The sequence below is a fragment of the Gracilinanus agilis genome, chromosome 2 (assembly GCF_016433145.1).
Source record: "Gracilinanus agilis isolate LMUSP501 chromosome 2, AgileGrace, whole genome shotgun sequence".
NCBI classification, from domain to species: domain Eukaryota; kingdom Metazoa; phylum Chordata; class Mammalia; order Didelphimorphia; family Didelphidae; genus Gracilinanus; species Gracilinanus agilis.
In genome coordinates, this window is record NC_058131.1 from 301816569 (window position 1) to 301834787 (window position 18219).

General features: G+C 40.2%; 1 protein-coding gene across 2 annotated transcripts in view; it reads left to right on the forward strand.

Moving 5' to 3' along the window:
- Positions 1 to 6790: 6790 nt before the first annotated feature.
- The window catches only part of ABCC12 (ATP binding cassette subfamily C member 12), a 67059-nt gene continuing 55630 nt past the window's right edge, over positions 6791 to 18219 (forward strand). For both annotated transcript variants that reach the window (XM_044661424.1, XM_044661425.1), the window contains exons 1-4: positions 6791 to 6906; positions 12197 to 12352; positions 14584 to 14731; positions 15772 to 16005. In XM_044661424.1, the coding sequence (XP_044517359.1) occupies positions 6791 to 6906; positions 12197 to 12352; positions 14584 to 14731; positions 15772 to 16005 (654 nt within the window). The remainder of the gene's footprint in view (positions 6907 to 12196; positions 12353 to 14583; positions 14732 to 15771; positions 16006 to 18219) is intronic.

Consider the following 18219-nt stretch of genomic DNA (forward strand, 5'->3'; position numbering starts at 1 on the left):
TCTCTCTCTCTCTCTCTCTCTCTCTCTCTCTCTCTCTCTCTCTCTGTCTCTGTCTCTGTCTCTCTTTAATGAAATTAAGGTCCCAAAAGGGAAAGGTACTTACCCAATGTCATACCTTTGGAAGGAAATTAATGAAAAGCATTTAAAAAAGTGCTTACTCTGTGCAAAAGACCATTTTAAGCCCTGGAAATAGAAAGAGTTTTAAAAGCAAGACAGTCTCTTCTCTCAAAGAGCTCACATTCTAGAGGAGACATTCTATGATTTGGATGAAAAGGTCCCAAGGTTCCATACTGTGCAGCAGCAAACCAGAGAGTAATACATTTTCTTTACTAATTTTTTTTACTGTTAACAACTATGTTTCTGATGTTTAACTATTTGACAATGCCAAGGACTTCAAAGGTGAGAACTGTCTTTTCCAAATCTTCAGTAGCTGTGATTGAAGAGAAGTCAGGGACTACAAGCAGTTGCATTTTCATAAGGATCGATTCCCTGGATGCTAGTCCCTGGATGCCAGGGACAGTAGAGATAATGGTGTTAATGGTGCTTCTGTTCCTGCTGTCCTTGGGCTTAGAATTCTGGACTGTCTCTATTGTGTTTAAGAGGAGGCAATATTAGAGGTGGTGGCAGAAGTTTAACAGACCTAACATATATAACACCTTCTATCTTTCCTTCAGGGTTCCTTCCTGCTTAGATACTATCAAAATCTCTCCAGCTTTAACTTTTCCTCCTGTTAAGTCTTCCATGGACAAAGAAGAAAAACATATCAGCATCCTTCCAAACTACACACAATTCTTTTTTTTTTTTTTTTTTAATTTTAAACCCTTAACTTCTGTGTATTGACTTATAGGTGGAAGAGTGGTAAGGGTAGGCAATGGGGGTCAAGTCACTTGCCCAGGGTCACACAGCTGGGAAGTGTCTGAGGCCGGATTTGAACCTAGGACCTCCTAACTCTAGGCCTGGCTCTCAATCCACTGAGCTACCCAGCTGCCCCCCTACATACAATTCTTGCTTTACTTAAATTTATATTATATTGATTTGGCTTTAGGTAAAGAATGCTGAAAGAAATCTCCATTCCAAAAAACATTTATGCTAACTTTATTGTAAGTATTCTGCTCTCTCTGCTCCTGCTCCTTGGCTCCATGGCCTCTCCAACAACAACAACAACAACAAAAAAGGCACCCCACACCCCCCACCAAAAAAAACCCAACAACCCTCCAAGTGAAAGCAGAACAGAAATGCAGACAGACTACCACTCTATCTGCCCTAGTGTTCAGCTGCTGCATGTCTGTCTTCCCTCTGGAGCTCAGATACTGAGTGTCACCTATCCTCTCCTATCTGTCCATGTCTGGCCCCCAAGCGGCACCCCTCCATATCTCCCTGCCCTGTTCTTCCTCTCTTTTCAGACCAGGACTCCATGTTTTTTGGCCAGACCCTGCAGGTTCCTCCTACTGCTCTCCCTTGTCCTTGGACTATGTCTCTCTTTACAGGGATGTCCACAGCCCTCTCCTGCCTCCTTCCCTCTCTCCCTCTCTTTCCCATGTCTGGGAAAATTCATATTAAGGTCTTCAGAACTGACCATTTACATAAAGTGAAAATTATCTATACTGTGCTTGAAAATCACCCAGGCCAAAAGAGTTTATTAATTATAGACTAGGTTCCCAGAAATGACATCTGACTACCACATTTGTCCAGAAGAAGATGGAGAGATTCAATGATGAAACTGTGGCTAAAATTGTGGGGGAAAGACATGTACAATCATAAAGATGTGTATAATGTAACCCTGATATGGGGACATGGGCTTCCCCTAGACACTCCCAAACCCCAAAGATGTCTCAGGTCAGAGAATACATAAAGAATTCACTTTCCCTTGCATTCAGTGCTGAGAGAAGATGACTTTGAGCTGAGAGGAATATCCTCTCTATCCTGTGCCCTTGTTCTTGATGAGCACAGATAGGCACCTCCTAGCTTGCTTCTGATAAGCTTCTGTTTTGAGCTTGGATATCGAACCATCCCCTAAATTGGACATGTTCACCCCATTTTGACTTTGAGGGATAGGACATAAACACATGACCCATCTTGGGTCCCAGAGTCCCCAAAACATCATTTCATCACCCCACCATCATCCCATCTCTAGTCACAAAGGCCCTGTTGTCAGGAGGATATAAGTATCCCAAACTCCATCTCCTCTGGGAAGCAGTATTCTACCTTCTCCTGCATCCCCAGACCTAATAATTCAACTTGCACTAAACAATACACTTTTTTTAAAAATTTTCAGCTAATTACTGGAGCCTTGCCATTCACGAAGAAGGTGTCCCTTCTGGCCCAGGTTTTCCCTAATCAGCTCTCCCACTATAATTCCTCTGTGCCTCAGTTACCTCAGCTATACAACTGGGGATAATAACAATAGCACCTACTTCACACAGTTGTTGTGAAGATCAAATGATTTAACAAGTATAGTGTTGTGCAAGCTTTAAATCTTTTTATAAACGCCAGTTACTATTTAATGGAGTCTCTCTGTAGTTTGTATCCCATCACCTATGGGCACGGATTATTATTATTTTTTTTAAACTCTTAATTTCTATCTTAGTAGCATATTTAAGACAGAATGGCAAAGATTAAGCAAAAGGGGGTTAAGTGACTTACCCAAGGTCACATAGCTAGGAAATGTCTAAGGCCATATTTGAACCAAAATTCTCCCAACTTCAGACCTGTCACTTATTCGCTGTGCCACCTAGCTGACCCTCAAGAACTTTTTTGTACATGTATTTGTATCATTTTAGTAGACAATGTGGTGGAGTAGAAAATTACTGCATCAGAGGTCAGGAGGCCTAGGTTCCAGATTTTCCTCTACCATAAACTAGTTCTGTGTGAAGTTGTCACTTAACCCTCCCTGTTTTACAGCATTTTTTAAATGGAAAGGATAATTGCTCCCCACCTCCCTTTTTAGGTTGCTATGAGACTTAAGTGAGCTAAGTGCAATAGATATGAATAACAATTTGAAAAACATAAAGCACTTTTATATGTGTTTACATAATAACAAATGTAAAATATTAATGATAGCACTGATTTTCATTCATTGAGGGATGAATGAAGACAAAAAAGGATATTAAGCATTAGACATATCTGAAGAAAGTAACACATACCACCTTTCTGTTCCAGTTAAAAAAAATAAACAAGTTCTACAACTGTTTCCCAATACTATACTTTAACTATTTTCTCTCATCTCTTGACTCCAGTGTTTTCACATCCTTTTTGGGTGTGGAGAGGGGAGATTATGGACTTCTTCGGTTACAGCCAACTAGGTATATTATATCACTCAGTAAGAACTCCTGGTATAAATGCTAAAAGCAAACAGCAGGGGGAGAAAGTGACCTGGAAAAGAGTGGGAAGAAAAAAATCTGGGTAGATTTCTTGAGGTCAAAAAAAGATTGTCAAAGCTCACAAATTTCTGTGCATTGGCTTCAGGAGGGAAAGAAGGAAAAGATCCTATATTTATAGGCCTTCAGCTTTGAAATCTTTATAATAAGCTTACATTATACGTAGTCATTCAATAGCTTTTTATTGAACATTAACTATGTATAATGGCCTTTGACAAGTGCTTTTGGAGATACAAAAATTTGTCAGACTTGCACAGAATTTACAGACCTGAGATTTGGCCCCAGACCCGAGATTTCATTGATGTAGGAGACTCCCAGTGAGAGAACTCCATATACCAATGAAGATGATGTATCAGAAATGGAGAAGTTCTTTATATGCAAAAAATTATCTGGCTCAAGTGCCAGACAAACCATTTATTTAACTAAAATTACACTCATTGCATCTAAATTATTATAAGTCCTCAAATGGGAGCTCTTAAAGAATGAAATTGTGTTCTTTTGCTAGCTGGATTCTAATTTAGCAGGATCAAAATATGGAAAATGGGAGATAGCTAAGGCAGAAAGCACATTGTATTAGCTCACAGGAGCCCTAGGTTCTACCCCCAGTTTTGCTATAAAACTAGCTATGTCGTCCTGGGGTGAGTAACTCAGTTGTTCCAGGCCATACTTTCTTCACTTAAAATGGGGAAAATACCAACTGCTTTAACCTAATCATAGGTGAGGGAACAAGTGAAATCATACATATGAAAGTATTTAGCAAAATGTCAGGTGACATACAAAAATAAAGTCAATTATCTGGGTAGCAGGATAGAGCATCTGGGAGACTGAGTAGCTGCAGCTGACTGCATGCAGCCTTTGGTGCATGGAGGAAGTGATGCCCCTTTAATGAAGAGAGAAGGGAATGTTGGCTCCTGAGAGTTCCCTGGTAGGAGTGGAGGGAACGGCAGTTGAATGGGGCAGTTGGAGAGAAAGGGGCCAGGTAGAGGTGGAAGTAGGAGGTGGGAAGCTGTGGATGGTGACCATAGAGAATCAAGGAGAAAAAGAGGCAAAGGCAACTGAGGCAGACAGAACCTGGAACTCTCATTACAGACCATCTCCTCCTCCTTTCATTACAGCCTCACGATTGTGATATTTAGATTTTCTACCCAGGTAAAAATTCTCTTTACCTTTATTCTTGGTCATGGATTATGGTAGAGTTGCTTTCTCATCATCTTTGATCATGGTGATTGCCACAAGAACTTTCTACTCTTACTTCTCTTCCAAGAGCACTGAGACTCCTTTAGAAAGTTAAATGCTAACCCTAGACTCTGTCACTTTGACTTGTTACATGCTACTTCATCTGAGCTACACTATTTCCCTTCTCTGAGTCAGACTTTTTGTGCTTGGGAAAAGACCTGATGCCAATGAGCCCAATCTAAGCTTGCCAGGGCCATCACTCCAACTGGTTGCATGGTTCTTTGTGAGCTGTAGACATGTTTGGAAGATATTAAGATTAAAAGGAGGGATCCTTTGGTTAGAAAATAATGATAATAGTGAATTTAAGGTTTGTATACCATTTTATCTATGGTAGGATTTCATGTAATGTAGAATATAGTAGAAATTGGCATTGAATTTGGAATGAGAGGACCTGAGTTTGAGCCCTAGGACTGATTCCTGTATGACTTTGGGTTAGATGCTTGACCTTTATGAGTCTTGATTTCTTATTTGAATTATAAAGGAGCTGGATTAGATGATCTCCAAGGTACCTTCTAGTCATAAATCCCATAATTCTAAGAAAGCTCCTCTTAGGTTCTGAGACCAGTCAGTCTTTCAGAGGAAGAAGTTAAAAACAAAACAAAACAAAAAACAGTGGGTGGGATGTAATAAAAGCAGACCAGACTGACTTTCCTTGTTCTAAAGAATAATAACCAGCCTAGAGAAGGGAAGACTGAAGGGTGATGGCACACCAAATCTCAAATGTGGGATTCTTAATATATGAATATTAAATACTCAAGAGATGGCATCTATATTGAATGAAGCAAGAGAGTTTGGTGGGTTACAAGGAAGAAATTACTTAGTGCTTCACCAGGAAAGATTGAACAACTGCTTCTGTACAGCAATAGTCTCTTTTTGCCCTATCTGAACTGTTCAGATTTGGTTTTGGTTAATCCTGTCTGGAAGAAGAGGGAAAATCAAGGACCTTTTAAGAATCTGTTGCAGGTTTAGGGTTCTTTGCCTTCCGGGGTGAAAAAAGTCCCATTGTGTCTAGAGTCCTGCTGGCTCTGCAGCAAAAGTGACCACAACAGGTCCCATGAGCTGGCTGACTTTCATTTGCCATCCCCTTCTTTACTCAGCTAGCTGTCAATAAGCATATTTCCAACTCCAGGCAGTTTCTCACTGTTGGCATAGGATAGCATGACAGACGGGATAGAAATGTTAGCCAAAGCAGACTTCCTGATTTTAAAGTCCCATTTTCCCCCCTTGGGGCTGCCAAATTTAGCATAGTGTAGCTCCAGCTGCAATGCTTCCAAGCTATCTTAGGTAATCATAACTATGCATTCCCCACAGAGAGCTCAAGGAAATTACCTCCCAGTGCCAATTTCCTATTGAAATAGTGTTATTTGGATGCTGGTCAGGTAGGCATGGACCTCCACATGTGGCATTCTAGAGGCCAAAGCCTTCAATATGCCTTAATAGCAACTAGATTGATTTGTAGATTATTGGAAGTAGAAAGAACCTTAGATGCCATCTGGTCCAAACCTTGATTTTACTGAGGAAGAGATATAAGTCTAGGAAAGGGAAGGGACTTCTTGCCCAAGTCAGTGAGAAAAAGACAGAAACCGGGCTTTTAAACTTTGTATTCTCATTGCTTTACCCTTCTTAAAAAGCAAATTTAAAAAAAAGTCATAGAATGAAAAGAATGTATTCAATACAAAATTACCCTCAATAATGGAGGACAGTAATGGGAAGCTCTGGAGTGTGAGGCACCATTTTAGGAAAGTCGATCCCTGAATAAAGCTAAGTTCTTTATATCTTCCAGCACTCAGTCCATGCTTTCTATACAGCACATACTTACTAAACGTTTTGAATGAATGAGGACAATACGTAAAGACTTGAGGTTGGCGATCGTAAAAGGAGAAGGGGATGTTTTTTCTTCTAATAAAGATCCGGGAATAGGGAGATAATTTTAACCTTGAAGGGTACCTGGAATGGGCGGCTTCTATGGATCATCAAAGAAGCCTGGTATATGGAATGCATTGTCAGACTCTGGGGTCATTGGAAACTACTTTGGGAATATTTTGCAAGAAAGCAATCCCTTTTCCTGATAGTTCTAATTATGTAGTGTTGAGAGAACATCTCCCGAACTTGTATGTCTGTTTTTATTCCAAGGCTTTGCTGAGGTTAAGAACCCAGAGCACCCAGCAACACTCACCATGGTTGGCGAAGGCCCCTACCTAATCTCTGACTTCGACAGAAGGAGGCATAGATCCTTTGCGGAAAGATATGATTCCAGTTTAAGAACGATGATCCCTTTACGGCCCCGTGCGAGGTAAGCCCATTGCCTACAGCTCAGTAGGAAGGTTCTTTCTACAAGTTCCTTCCACTATATAATCTAGTATTTGTACAAGCTGATGATATGAATCAGAAAGCCTCTTCAGGTTCTTCCTGCAACTGTCTTTGGAACCTGGGGATTAGGCAGGGAGTGTTCCCTGTTTGCTACTTTGAGAAACAGCACCCCCAGTCAAGGCAGTTGGAGTTTCTTGCCTTGGGAAGGATGTGACACTAACAATGAGTGGGTGTGTACATGTACAGTTGAGCAATACCATTTCCCCTCCCTTCCCTCTTTTTAAAGAGACCCATGGGAGGAAAGAGGAAGAGAACTAGCATTTATTAAGTGCCTACTATGTGTCAGGTCCTATGCTAAGCAATTTACAAATATTATCTCATTTGAAACCTCACAAAAATCAGGCTATTATTATCCCTATTATACAGTTGAGGAAACTGGCAGACAGAGGTTAAATGACTTGCCAGTGTCCCACAATTAGACAGTGTCCGAGATGATCTGAAATCAGGTCTTTCTTTTTTTTTTTTTTAAACCCTTAACTTCTGTGTATTGGCTCATAGGTGAAAGAGTGGTAAGGGTGGGCAATGGGGATCAAGTGACTTGCCCAGGGTCACACAGCTGGGAAGTGTCTGAGGCCGGATTTGAACCTAGGACCTCCCGTCTCTAGGCCTGGCTCTCAATCCACTGAGCTACCCCAGCTGACCCCAAAATCAGGTCTTTCTGACTCTCGCCCAGAGCTCTATCCATTGTACCACTTAGCTGCCTCTTGAAAAAAGCAGGTGACTAGAAGATGAAGCTGGGAATCATTTTCTGAGATCTTTTTTTCTCAGGGTCTCCTTTTTCTACCTGTAGCATAATAATATTTCCACAGTATTTTAAGATTTCTAAAGGATCCAAAGGACATTTACTTTCCTCACAATTGTGAGGTAAGTAGGGCAAGTATTATTGTCCCACTTTTGCACATAAAAAATACATTTATGGAAGTCTATTGATAGATTAAGGTTATGATGGTTAAATGATTTGCCCTTCTTTTTAAAAAACAAAAACAAAATGGGGGCAGCTGGGTAGCTTGGTGGATTGAGAGCCAGGCCTAGAGATGTGAGGTCCTAGGTTCAAATCTGGTCTCAGATACTTCCTAGCTGTGTGACCCTGGGCAAGTCACTTGACCCCCATTGCTTAGCCTTTATCACTCTTATGCCTTAGAACCAATACACAGTAAGAGTTTTATTAAAACAAAACAAAACAACCCCACCCCCAATAACAAAAAAGCATATCTTTCATCAAGACTGTGTATTGGCTCCAAAGCAGAAGAGTGCTAATGGCTAGGCAATGAGGGTCAAATGACTTGCCCAAGGTCACACCATTAGGAAGTGTCTAGGACCAGATTTGAACCTATGACCTCATTCCTAAATCCTACTGGTCCCTAGCCCTCCTAATTAGCATCAAACCCAGGACTCTTGAATCCTATCTCTGTCCATAACTTAAGGGGAATTCTAATAGTGTGAAGAATAATAACCTGGGTGATTATAGCATTCTGAATCCACTACCAGAATGGTATGAATTTTTAATAGAAATTCAGCTTTAGAGAGAATCATTGACATACTCAGAGAGCCAATAAGCATTTATTAAATTCCTATGTACCAGGGGCTGGGTTGAACTCTGGGGATTCAAGGAAAAACAAAAGACAATCCTTGCTCTCAAGGAGTTCACTATCTAATGGGGGGAGATAACATGAAAAGTATTATAAACAAACAAGCTATCTTCATGATAAATAGGAAAGAATTAAAAGAACTTGGGAAAGGTTTCCTGTAGGTGAGATTTTAGTTGAAATTTAAAGGAAGCCAGAGAAGCCAGTGGGTAGAGATGGAAAGGGAGAGCATTCTAGGCATGGAAGATAGCCAGAGAAAATGTCTGAAATCCAGAGGTGGAGTGTCTTCTTGTTTGTAGAACAGAAAGGAGTCCTTTGGGTGTGGAGGGGCAGAGTATAAAGTACAAGAAGACTGAAAAGATGAGATTTAGAGGTAGGTTATGAAAGGTTTTGAATGGCAAAAAAAGAATTTTTTATTTGATCCTGGAGGTGATAGAAAGTCACTGGAGTATGCTGAGTATGTGTACAATGGGGTGCAGGGTGACATGATCAGAGCTGTACTTTAGGAAAGACTCCTTGACTGAATAAAGAATGGATTGCACTGGGGTGAGCCTTGAGGAAGAAAGATCCACTAGTAAACTATCGCAGTAATCCAGGCACAAGGAGATAAGGGCCTGCATCAGAGTGGTAACAATGTCAGAGAAGAGAAGGAAGCATATTCAGGAGATGTTACAAAGGTGAAGTCAATGGACCATGGCCACAGATTGGATTGGGGGTGGGGTGGATGAGAGAGAGTGAAGAATGGTGGATGACCCACAGGTTGTGAGCCTGAGTGAGGAAGAGGATGATGGTGCCCTTGACAGTAATAGAGGAGTTTGGAAGGGAAGAGAGTTTAGGGGGAATGATAATAAGATATTTAATATGCATATTATTCCATTTTGGAATGTCTGTTTTGGACATGTTGAGTTTAAGATGTCTACTGGACATCCAGTTCAAGATATCTACAAAGTAGTTGGAGATACAAGTCTGGAGGTTAGAAGAAAGATTAGGGCTAAATAAGTAGATTTGAGAACTGTCAATATAGAGATGATAACTAAATCCATGGGAGCTGATAAAATCACCAAGTGAAATAGTATAGAGGAAGAAGAGAAGATGGCACAGGACAGAGCCCTATAGAGCACCCAAGGTTAGAGGCTATTATCTGGATAAAGATCCAGTAACATAAACTAAGGAGTGGTTAGATTGGTGGGTGGAAAACTGAGATGTAGTGATATTCTGAAAACTTGAAGAAAAGAATATCAAGGATAAGAGTATGATCAATAGTGGCAGAGGCCACAGAGAGATAAAAAATGATGAGGACTGAAAAAAGGCCATTGGATTTAAAATGCCACTGGTAACTATGGAGAGAATTGGTTGTAAGATAGTATTGGAAGTCCTTGTAGAGAGTTTAGATAAGAGTTAGAGGAGAAAAAGCAGAGGCACTTAATGTAAATGATCTTTCAAGAAGTTTTACCACAAAGGACAGAAGAAGGGATGTAAAATGATAGGAAGAAAGGAAGGATCGACTGGGGGCTTATGAAGATGGCAGAGACAAGGGCATGTTTGTAGGCAGTATGGAAGGAGCCAGTAGAAAGAAATTAAAGATAATGAAGGAGTGGGGATAATAGAAGGGGAAATAGTCTGGAGCAGATAGTTTGGAATGGGATTGTTTATACATATAGAGGTTTGCTTTGGCAAGGAGTAGGGCCTTTTTTATGTGAGATAGTGGTAGATTAGATGATAGTGGCAGAAGGCAACTAAGTGATTTGAGAGGAGGAGAAGGGGGAAAAAAAGTACTTGGAAAATGACTTTAATTTTTTTCAGTAAAATATGAGACAGAATTCTCAGCTGAGAGAGTGCGGGAAGTAAGACCAATGGAAAGTTAGACGAATGAAGTAAATGTTTAGAAGAACTGCTGTGGATAGTGGGAGAATAGGATAAGGAGTTGATAAAGGGAAATGTAGAAAGAATGCTTAGCAGCAGTGAGGGGCCTAGTTGAGTTTATGTAACTCAAATTTGTAGCGGACCCAGTTTTTTCCCCCTCCTTCATTCAGCAGAATGTGTATAGAAGCAAAGGTAGCAAATGCTAGGAATGATCCAGGATTGAGACTTAGCAGGGCACAATTGGTGATTTGATAAAGGGTCAAGGGACTTAAGAGAAGAGGATGTTGTGGAGTGGCATTGGTTTACCAAGGGGGACAAGATGGGGAAAGGAGAAGTGAGTGGCTAATGTAGGGGTGGTTTCTCTCAGAGACAACTGAGGGGTCAAGGGATTAGAGGTCCTGGTGTTGACAAAGAGGAAGGTTTAGTATGGGAAGGCAGAAGGAGAGGTGAAAAGCCAATAGACTGTTATTAGATAATGGAATTTCACAGTTCAACACAGAAGCAGTTGATTTGTGCATGATAGCAAGATGCAGGGGCTGGCTAACTATCCCTATGTGTGGCTGGAGGAGTGGTTATTAGAAGTGGGTAGGTTAAGGAATTGGGAGGTTAAGATATTTGAGGGAGAAACAATATGTATTCTAAGTCCACTAGTATGACAGTAAGAATTAGGGTAGGAGAGAAAATACGGAACATTTTGAGGAAGGAAGAGGAGTGTCCTGGAAGTCTGTATTCAAAAGCTACCAGGATTTTGATTGGGTGGTAGATGTGGAATGTAGGGATCTCAAAACAGGAGAAGTAACTGAGTATTTGTAAGAAAAGGAGAACCTGGAAGTGCCTATGGGAAGCATAGAGTGTTCTAACTCTCTCACCTTGACCAGTATGCTAAGAGGAATGAGTGAAAATGCAGCCAGTGCTGGAAAAGGGTGTCCACAGAGGCTTCCAGTCATGTCCCCTCATGGCAACCATTGCTCATTTGTAATACCCAGGGTTGGGATGTATACCGATTTGATTACATACTGACCACATTTGGCTTCTAATTGTTTGATGCACATCTTTTCTCCCTAGTGAGATGGTGAACTCCTTGAAATTAGAGAGACTATCTCATGCTTCCTCTTTAATCTTCACAAATGGGTACATAGTAAGAAGGTGTTCAGTAGAGAGGCTCAATGATAGAATTGAATGAAGCCAATTATCCCCATAGGGACAAATCTGTGGCCTTGTTCACCTAGGCTTTGATCTATAATCATTGTGATTAGCAGGCACAAATGATCTCCAAAACCTTAGTCATTTAGCTGCTTTCCTTATTTCAGTTTTTCACAACAAGGGGTGCCATTTACTGTGGCTTTTCCAAAGGTTTGCAGGTTTTACATTTAGGCTTCATAAAGCACTTTATGCACATTCTCTCAATTGACCATCACAATAATGCTATGTGGTATATAGTATTGGAATTTTATTTCCATTGTACTGATGAGGAAACTGACTCAGAGAGCAATTGAGAGCAGTAGCACTTGAGTCTTAATCTCAGCTCTGCTACTTACTGGATAACCTTGGACAAGTGGCTTAATCTCTCTGTGTCTTAGTGTCCAAATATAAAATGATAGCTTTGCTAGATGTAAGAGTCTATGTTTATTTATTTTACTAACTACATGTAATAACAAATTTCTACATGTTATGATGATTGTAAATAAGAGAATGAAAACCCATTCAGACATAATTCAGTAATACTGAAATTCAAGGAATATCAAATGTCTTCTTCCCTCCAAGGCTGGCTCCCAATCCAGTCGATGATGCAGGGCTGTTTTCATTTGCCACATTTTCCTGGCTTACACCTATAATGGTCAAAGGCTACAAACACTTTCTGAGTATGGATGCCTTGCCTCCGCTGTCACCTTATGATACATCAGATGCCAATGCAAAGAGGTACTATTGCTTTATTAAAATTTATTTCTGGGGCCTTCCTTGAAAGTGAGCCTAAAGGACCTGATTTGCTTTGGCTCTTTCACTCAACTAGGATTATTCCCTCAAAGGGGCATTCATGGATTTAGGAAAATTGAACTAACTACAAAAGACAGCCAGAGAACTGGAGGTATGGGGTGCCCTTCTTATTTCTAGATTGTATTCTTTGTCCTTGGTAGAATTTACTATTCTTCTCCCCATATCTCCTAAATCTTCTCCCCTGGAGAGTTAAGAGCTAGAGGGAGGCTTCTAAAGGAATTGTCATTTTTAGGTCAGGATGACCCCATTATAAGTACTGTCTATGACACAAGGAAGGGGTTGGATTTCAAAAACGGAAGCTTCCTGAATTACAGTGCCAAAGAAGATTTAGAGACCTGCTGAGAGTCACACAACTAATGAATCTCAGAGCTTTCGTGGGCACCTAACATATTTTAATGGACAACAATGAAAACAATAGAAATGAGGATTGTGGTGACACTTAAGAAATATTAGGCCACTGGCTTAAAAATACATGAGCCAAAGAGGAGGATCAGTTCTTCCCCTTTACTTTCCAGGAAGAAGCCATCCTGTGACTCAAGGGAGTTCATTCTACTTATGCTACTTCTCAGAAATGCTACTGAGTAGGCGACTTCACAACTTTTGTGTCTTTGAAAAAACTAGAAGAGAATAATAGCAAACAGATTGAGCAGTTGCAACTACCTCCTTTTGTCACCTGTAATCAAGTACTCACCAAAAGTCCCTTCGTGCAGCAATTTAGGGAAATGGCATAGCTGTTCTCCAGCAATCAGAGTTGCAGCATAAAAGATTTAGAACTCCATTTTACAACCCTTTATATAAATTGTGTTAGTTTTAAAGACATAGTTTTTTAAAGAAACTGGTGCCTTAGTATATACTACTCATATACTAGACCCTACCTATTTTTAGGGCAAAGAACTTACCTGGGTCCTTTTGGGCTTGAGAACTATGTAGCCAAGTTGCTTCTTGGTAAGGCATATACCAATTGGGCACCTCTTTAAGTGTGAGGTTATTTTCTAGGAAGGCGGTCCTGATTAGCCTGTCACAGTCTGGGCAAGATCTTTCAGGGATATCACTTTTTCCCTTTACTTTTCTATTGTTTGAATCCTATCTTATCTATAGAATACCAACTACAACTCAAATATTGCTCATGTCTCAGAATCACAGAATTACAGGGTTAGAAGTGGGACTTCAGAGACCACTTAGTCCAATTTATACCTAAAAAAAACCCCACCCCAGTAGAACCTTTGTTTGAAAACAAGGAGAACATCACTTCCTCTTCCTCCATTCCCAATCTTTGCTCTGAGATAGCCTATTCCACATTTGGATGGTTCTGATTATTAGGGATGTTTTCCTTAAATTGAGCCTGGATTTGCCTTTTAAAAACTGTCCTGAAATGAAATGAATCAAAGCAAAACAAGTACCCAAATTAGGTACTGGACTGGGCTGTAACAAGACCACTTAGAAGTATTATGAAAGTTGTTTTACATGGCAACCATTGGGACAACATAGATCTTTCATTTGAAAGAAAATGTTTTAGGGATCTTAACCATAGTCAACTTCCCATGACAGTAAGGGGGAATAATCAGGGAATAAATTAATATTAAAGTGATTCCCATTTGCTATAACTTCCTCTCCTGTCTTCTCTATCCTCTTTTCACAATTGATATTATGCTAAAGTGAACAACTATGGTTAAGACAAAAAAAGACAAAGAGAAGGAAAGGGTCTGGTGGATCCACAAAATTGATTTTTGTTCCTTGAGACCAGAAGTGATGGTACCTAGGCTAATCATTCCAATACCATTTTATCCCTGGAGGAAAGGACTGGGGAGGGGCAAAACCTTGGTCATTCCTATATCCCATAAGACAGTTTTCTACTATAGAAGCATATGCTTGCAGATATTACCTGTTCATTAGTGCTGAGCCTTCTTTTCAGACGTCACATAGCATTGTTTTCTAACTCTCTGATGGTATCTTTTCTCTCTATTACACTATGAGTCCCACAAAGGCAGAAGTTATGTCTTATTTCAACTTTGTATTTCCCCTGGCACCTGCCATGGTGCTCTGTACATATAAAATGTTTAATAAATGTTTGTTAAATGAATGAACAACTATGAACAACAAAAAGAACAAGTGGAAATATGATACCATTCCTTCCTCCCCCCCTCCCTTCAACACAGGTTTCGATTCCTTTGGGATGAAGAAGTAGCAAAGGTGGGTACAGAAAAAGCTTCGGTGGGACGAGTGGTTTGGAGATTTCAGAGAACTCGTGTTCTGATGGATATCATAGCCAACTTCCTTTGTATAATCATGGCAGCCATAGGGCCGGTGAGTGGGGATTGCCCTTCCACAGACTCATAATTTAGGTATTTAAACTGGCCAAGAATGTCATTAGCTAATTTCTGAGTTAATTTTAAGTTATATTATCATTATCTTTGTGCTCTTCAGAGACTCATTTTCAAAATGCTAATTCTAATTGAGTATAGCAAAGACTACTAAAATTAATTGGATGGTCTACCTAGTAAGTCAGAGCTGACATTTTCCATGAGCCTTCCATATTGGCTTAAACTATGGATCTTTGATATTACACAAGCAATTATCACTTGGATTCCACACTCCAGCCCTGAATGCCTCAAGCCAAGAAGATGAAGAAACTTCCTAGTGGCAGGAATAAAAGAAACTGTGGATATAAATATATAATGTATGTATACACATAACATACATACCTACATATATATTTGTATCTTGGCACATCAAGAGGAGTAGACAGTCTTCAATATGGTAAGATTTTATGGACACTGGGAAATTGGGAAGACCATTTGCTCTTTAAAAAATCCAATTCCCCCTGCTGTGTTAGGGATTCTACCAAAATAGCGTGGCTTAAGGTTTTACTTCCTGTTCAAATGCAAATTCTAGAAGGGATCCTACTTTGATCTGTGATATGTCATTTATACTTCAGAGTGAGTGAGATAATGAGATCTGGTTTAAATAGAAAGGAGGAGAGAGGATTTGAAAGTAACAGAGAAGTGGAAGGAGGAAGAGAGTATCCCTGAGTAGAGGGGAAATGTCCTGAAAGGAAAGTCTGAAAGTATGGATGGCAAATCTCAATTTTGAGGATGTCCCACCCTAATTGGGAGAGAGCTCATTAATTTTTGGTGAAATATCACCTTAACTCAACAATAGCCCAACTCTTGCTTAATGGCTTGCTATTAATCTTTGGCACATATCCAGTTCACTGCCTCTAATGTGGAAAAGTCTATTTCTGTGGTTGGAAAATACCATATGAGTTTAGTCTGCGGCTGGTGTCTGGTACTCAGGCAGCTGCCCTGGGTAACCCAAGGCTTTTATCACTCTGTGCTATTTTGCAGACGGTTCTCATTCACCAAATCCTCCAGTACACAGAAAACACCTCCAAGAACATCTTCGTTGGCATTGCCTTGTGTGTGGCCCTTTTTATCACTGAGCTTACTAAAGTAATATTCTGGGCACTAGCCTGGGCTATAAATTATCGCACGGCAATCAGGCTGAAAGTTGCCACCTCTACGGTAGCCTTTGAAAACTTGGTTTCATTCAAGACTCTGACACACATCTCTGTTGGTGAGGTAAGCAACCAGAGACTTGTATTAGAAAAATAAATCTGAGAAGTGGATTTTCTTTATCCATTTGCCAGCATTTCTACCTGGTAGTATTGTATAGTGGAAAGGGTGGAGGGTTTAAAATCACAGCTGGGTTAAAGGTGAAACTCTGCAGCTCTGTTCCTTTCCCTTTACACTTTACATTATCTCATTTGGTGCTCTAATCAGCTCCCATTGGTTCAGTTATCATCTCTACTCTGATAATTCCCAGATCTATACTCCTACTTCTAGTTTCTTTGCTGAGGAAAGCTCACACCTCCAAATATTTCTGGGACTTCCTGAACTAGGTGTTCCATGCATATCTCAAACTCAACATACCCATAATAGGACTCATTATCTTTCCACTCAATATAGTTTGCCCTACCCCCTAAACTAAGCTATTATTCTCTATGGCAGTGATTCCCAAAGTGGGCACCCCCACCGCATGGTGGGTGCTGCAGTGATCCAGGGGAGGTGGTGATGGCCACAGGGGCATTTATCTTTCCTATTAATTGCTATTAAAATTTAAAAAATTAATTTCCAGGGGGCTAAGTAATATTTTTTCTGGAAAGGGGGCGGTAGGCCAAAAAGTTTGGGAACCACTGGTCTATGGTATAACCATCCTATCCTCTCAGCTCCTCCAAGGCTCACAAACTTGGATTCATCCTCAACTTTTCACTCCACATATTCTACCTTCACAACATTTTTCTTTCTCTCTTTATTTTTTATCCTGGAGGTAAAAGGGAGTCACTCTTGTTTACGGAGCAAAAAGGGGTGAGAGTATGTGACACGGTCAGACTTATACTTTAGGAAAATCACTTTGGTAACCAAGTGGAGGATGAGTTAAGAGGGAACATATTTGAGGCAGGGAGACCAGTTAAAAGACTAAATGCAATAATTTAGGTGAAAAGTGATGAAGAACTCTAACCTAGGGTACTGATTGTGTGAGTGGAGAGGAGGGGACATATTTAAAAGATGCTGTGAGAGTAGAGATGACAAATTTGTCAATAGATTGGTTATGTAGGGTGAGTAAGAGTGAGTAGTCAGGGAAAATATTGAATAATATATATTATATCAGAGACTAGTAGGATGGTAGTGTCTTTGATAGTAACAGAGAGTTTAAGAAAAAGGGAGAGTTTTGAAGGAAAGATGAGCTCTGTTTTAGACAAGATGCATTTGAGATGCATATATACATGCAACCTGAGATATCCAAAAGTCAGCTGATGACTTGTGACTGTAATTCAGGAGTAAGCCTAGGTTAGTGAATACAAACCTAGGAATCATCTCCATAAAAATGATAATTAAACTCAAGGGAGCTTGGAGATCACCAAAGGCGATAGTATAGAGCAGTGGTTCCTAAACTTTTTTGGCCTACTGCCCCTTTTCCAGAAAAAATATTACTTAGCGCCCCCTGTCACATACTATCACCGCCCCCTTACAGTTATTCACTGCCCCCAAATGCACCTGTGGCCATCACTGCTCCCCCTGGATCGCTGCAGCACCCACCAGGGGGCTGTGGCGCCCACTTTGGGAATCACTGGAGAGTGAAAGAGAAGGCAGTCTAACACAGAGTCTTAGGGAACACTCACAGTAAGTATGACATTGATGAAGAAATAGCAAAAAAGATTGAGGAGAGGCCAGAGAAATAGATGAAAATCAGCAGTGACAAATTTCATGAAAAGTCAGAGAAGAGAGACTATCTAGGAGGAGAAAGCAATACTGTCAAATGCTGTAGGAGGGGTGAATAAGGAAGAGGATTGAGAAAATGCCATTAAATTTGGAAATTAAGTAACCATTGATAATGATGGCGAATGCAATTTTGGTTGAATGATGAGTTTGGGAGCCACATCTCAGAGGATTTTGAAAGACAGTGAAATAGAAGTGGAGGCACTAAATACAGAGAATTTTCTCAAAGAATTTAGCTACAATGGAGATGAGAGATTTGGGAAAATAGCTAGTGGAAATGGTAACATCAAGAAAAGGTTTTTTAAAGATGGAGGGAGATATGGGTTTGTTTGTAGGCAGAGGGAAGAAGATAGTAGATAGGGAGAGGATGAACATTAGAATGAGTGAATGGATAATAATAGTAAGGGTAATCTGTTGGAAAGAACAGGATAGAGTAGGATCAAGGGTATATTATAGAGGGGCTTGCCTTGGCATAGAGAAAGACTACTTTTTTTTAAACCTTTACCTTCTATCTTA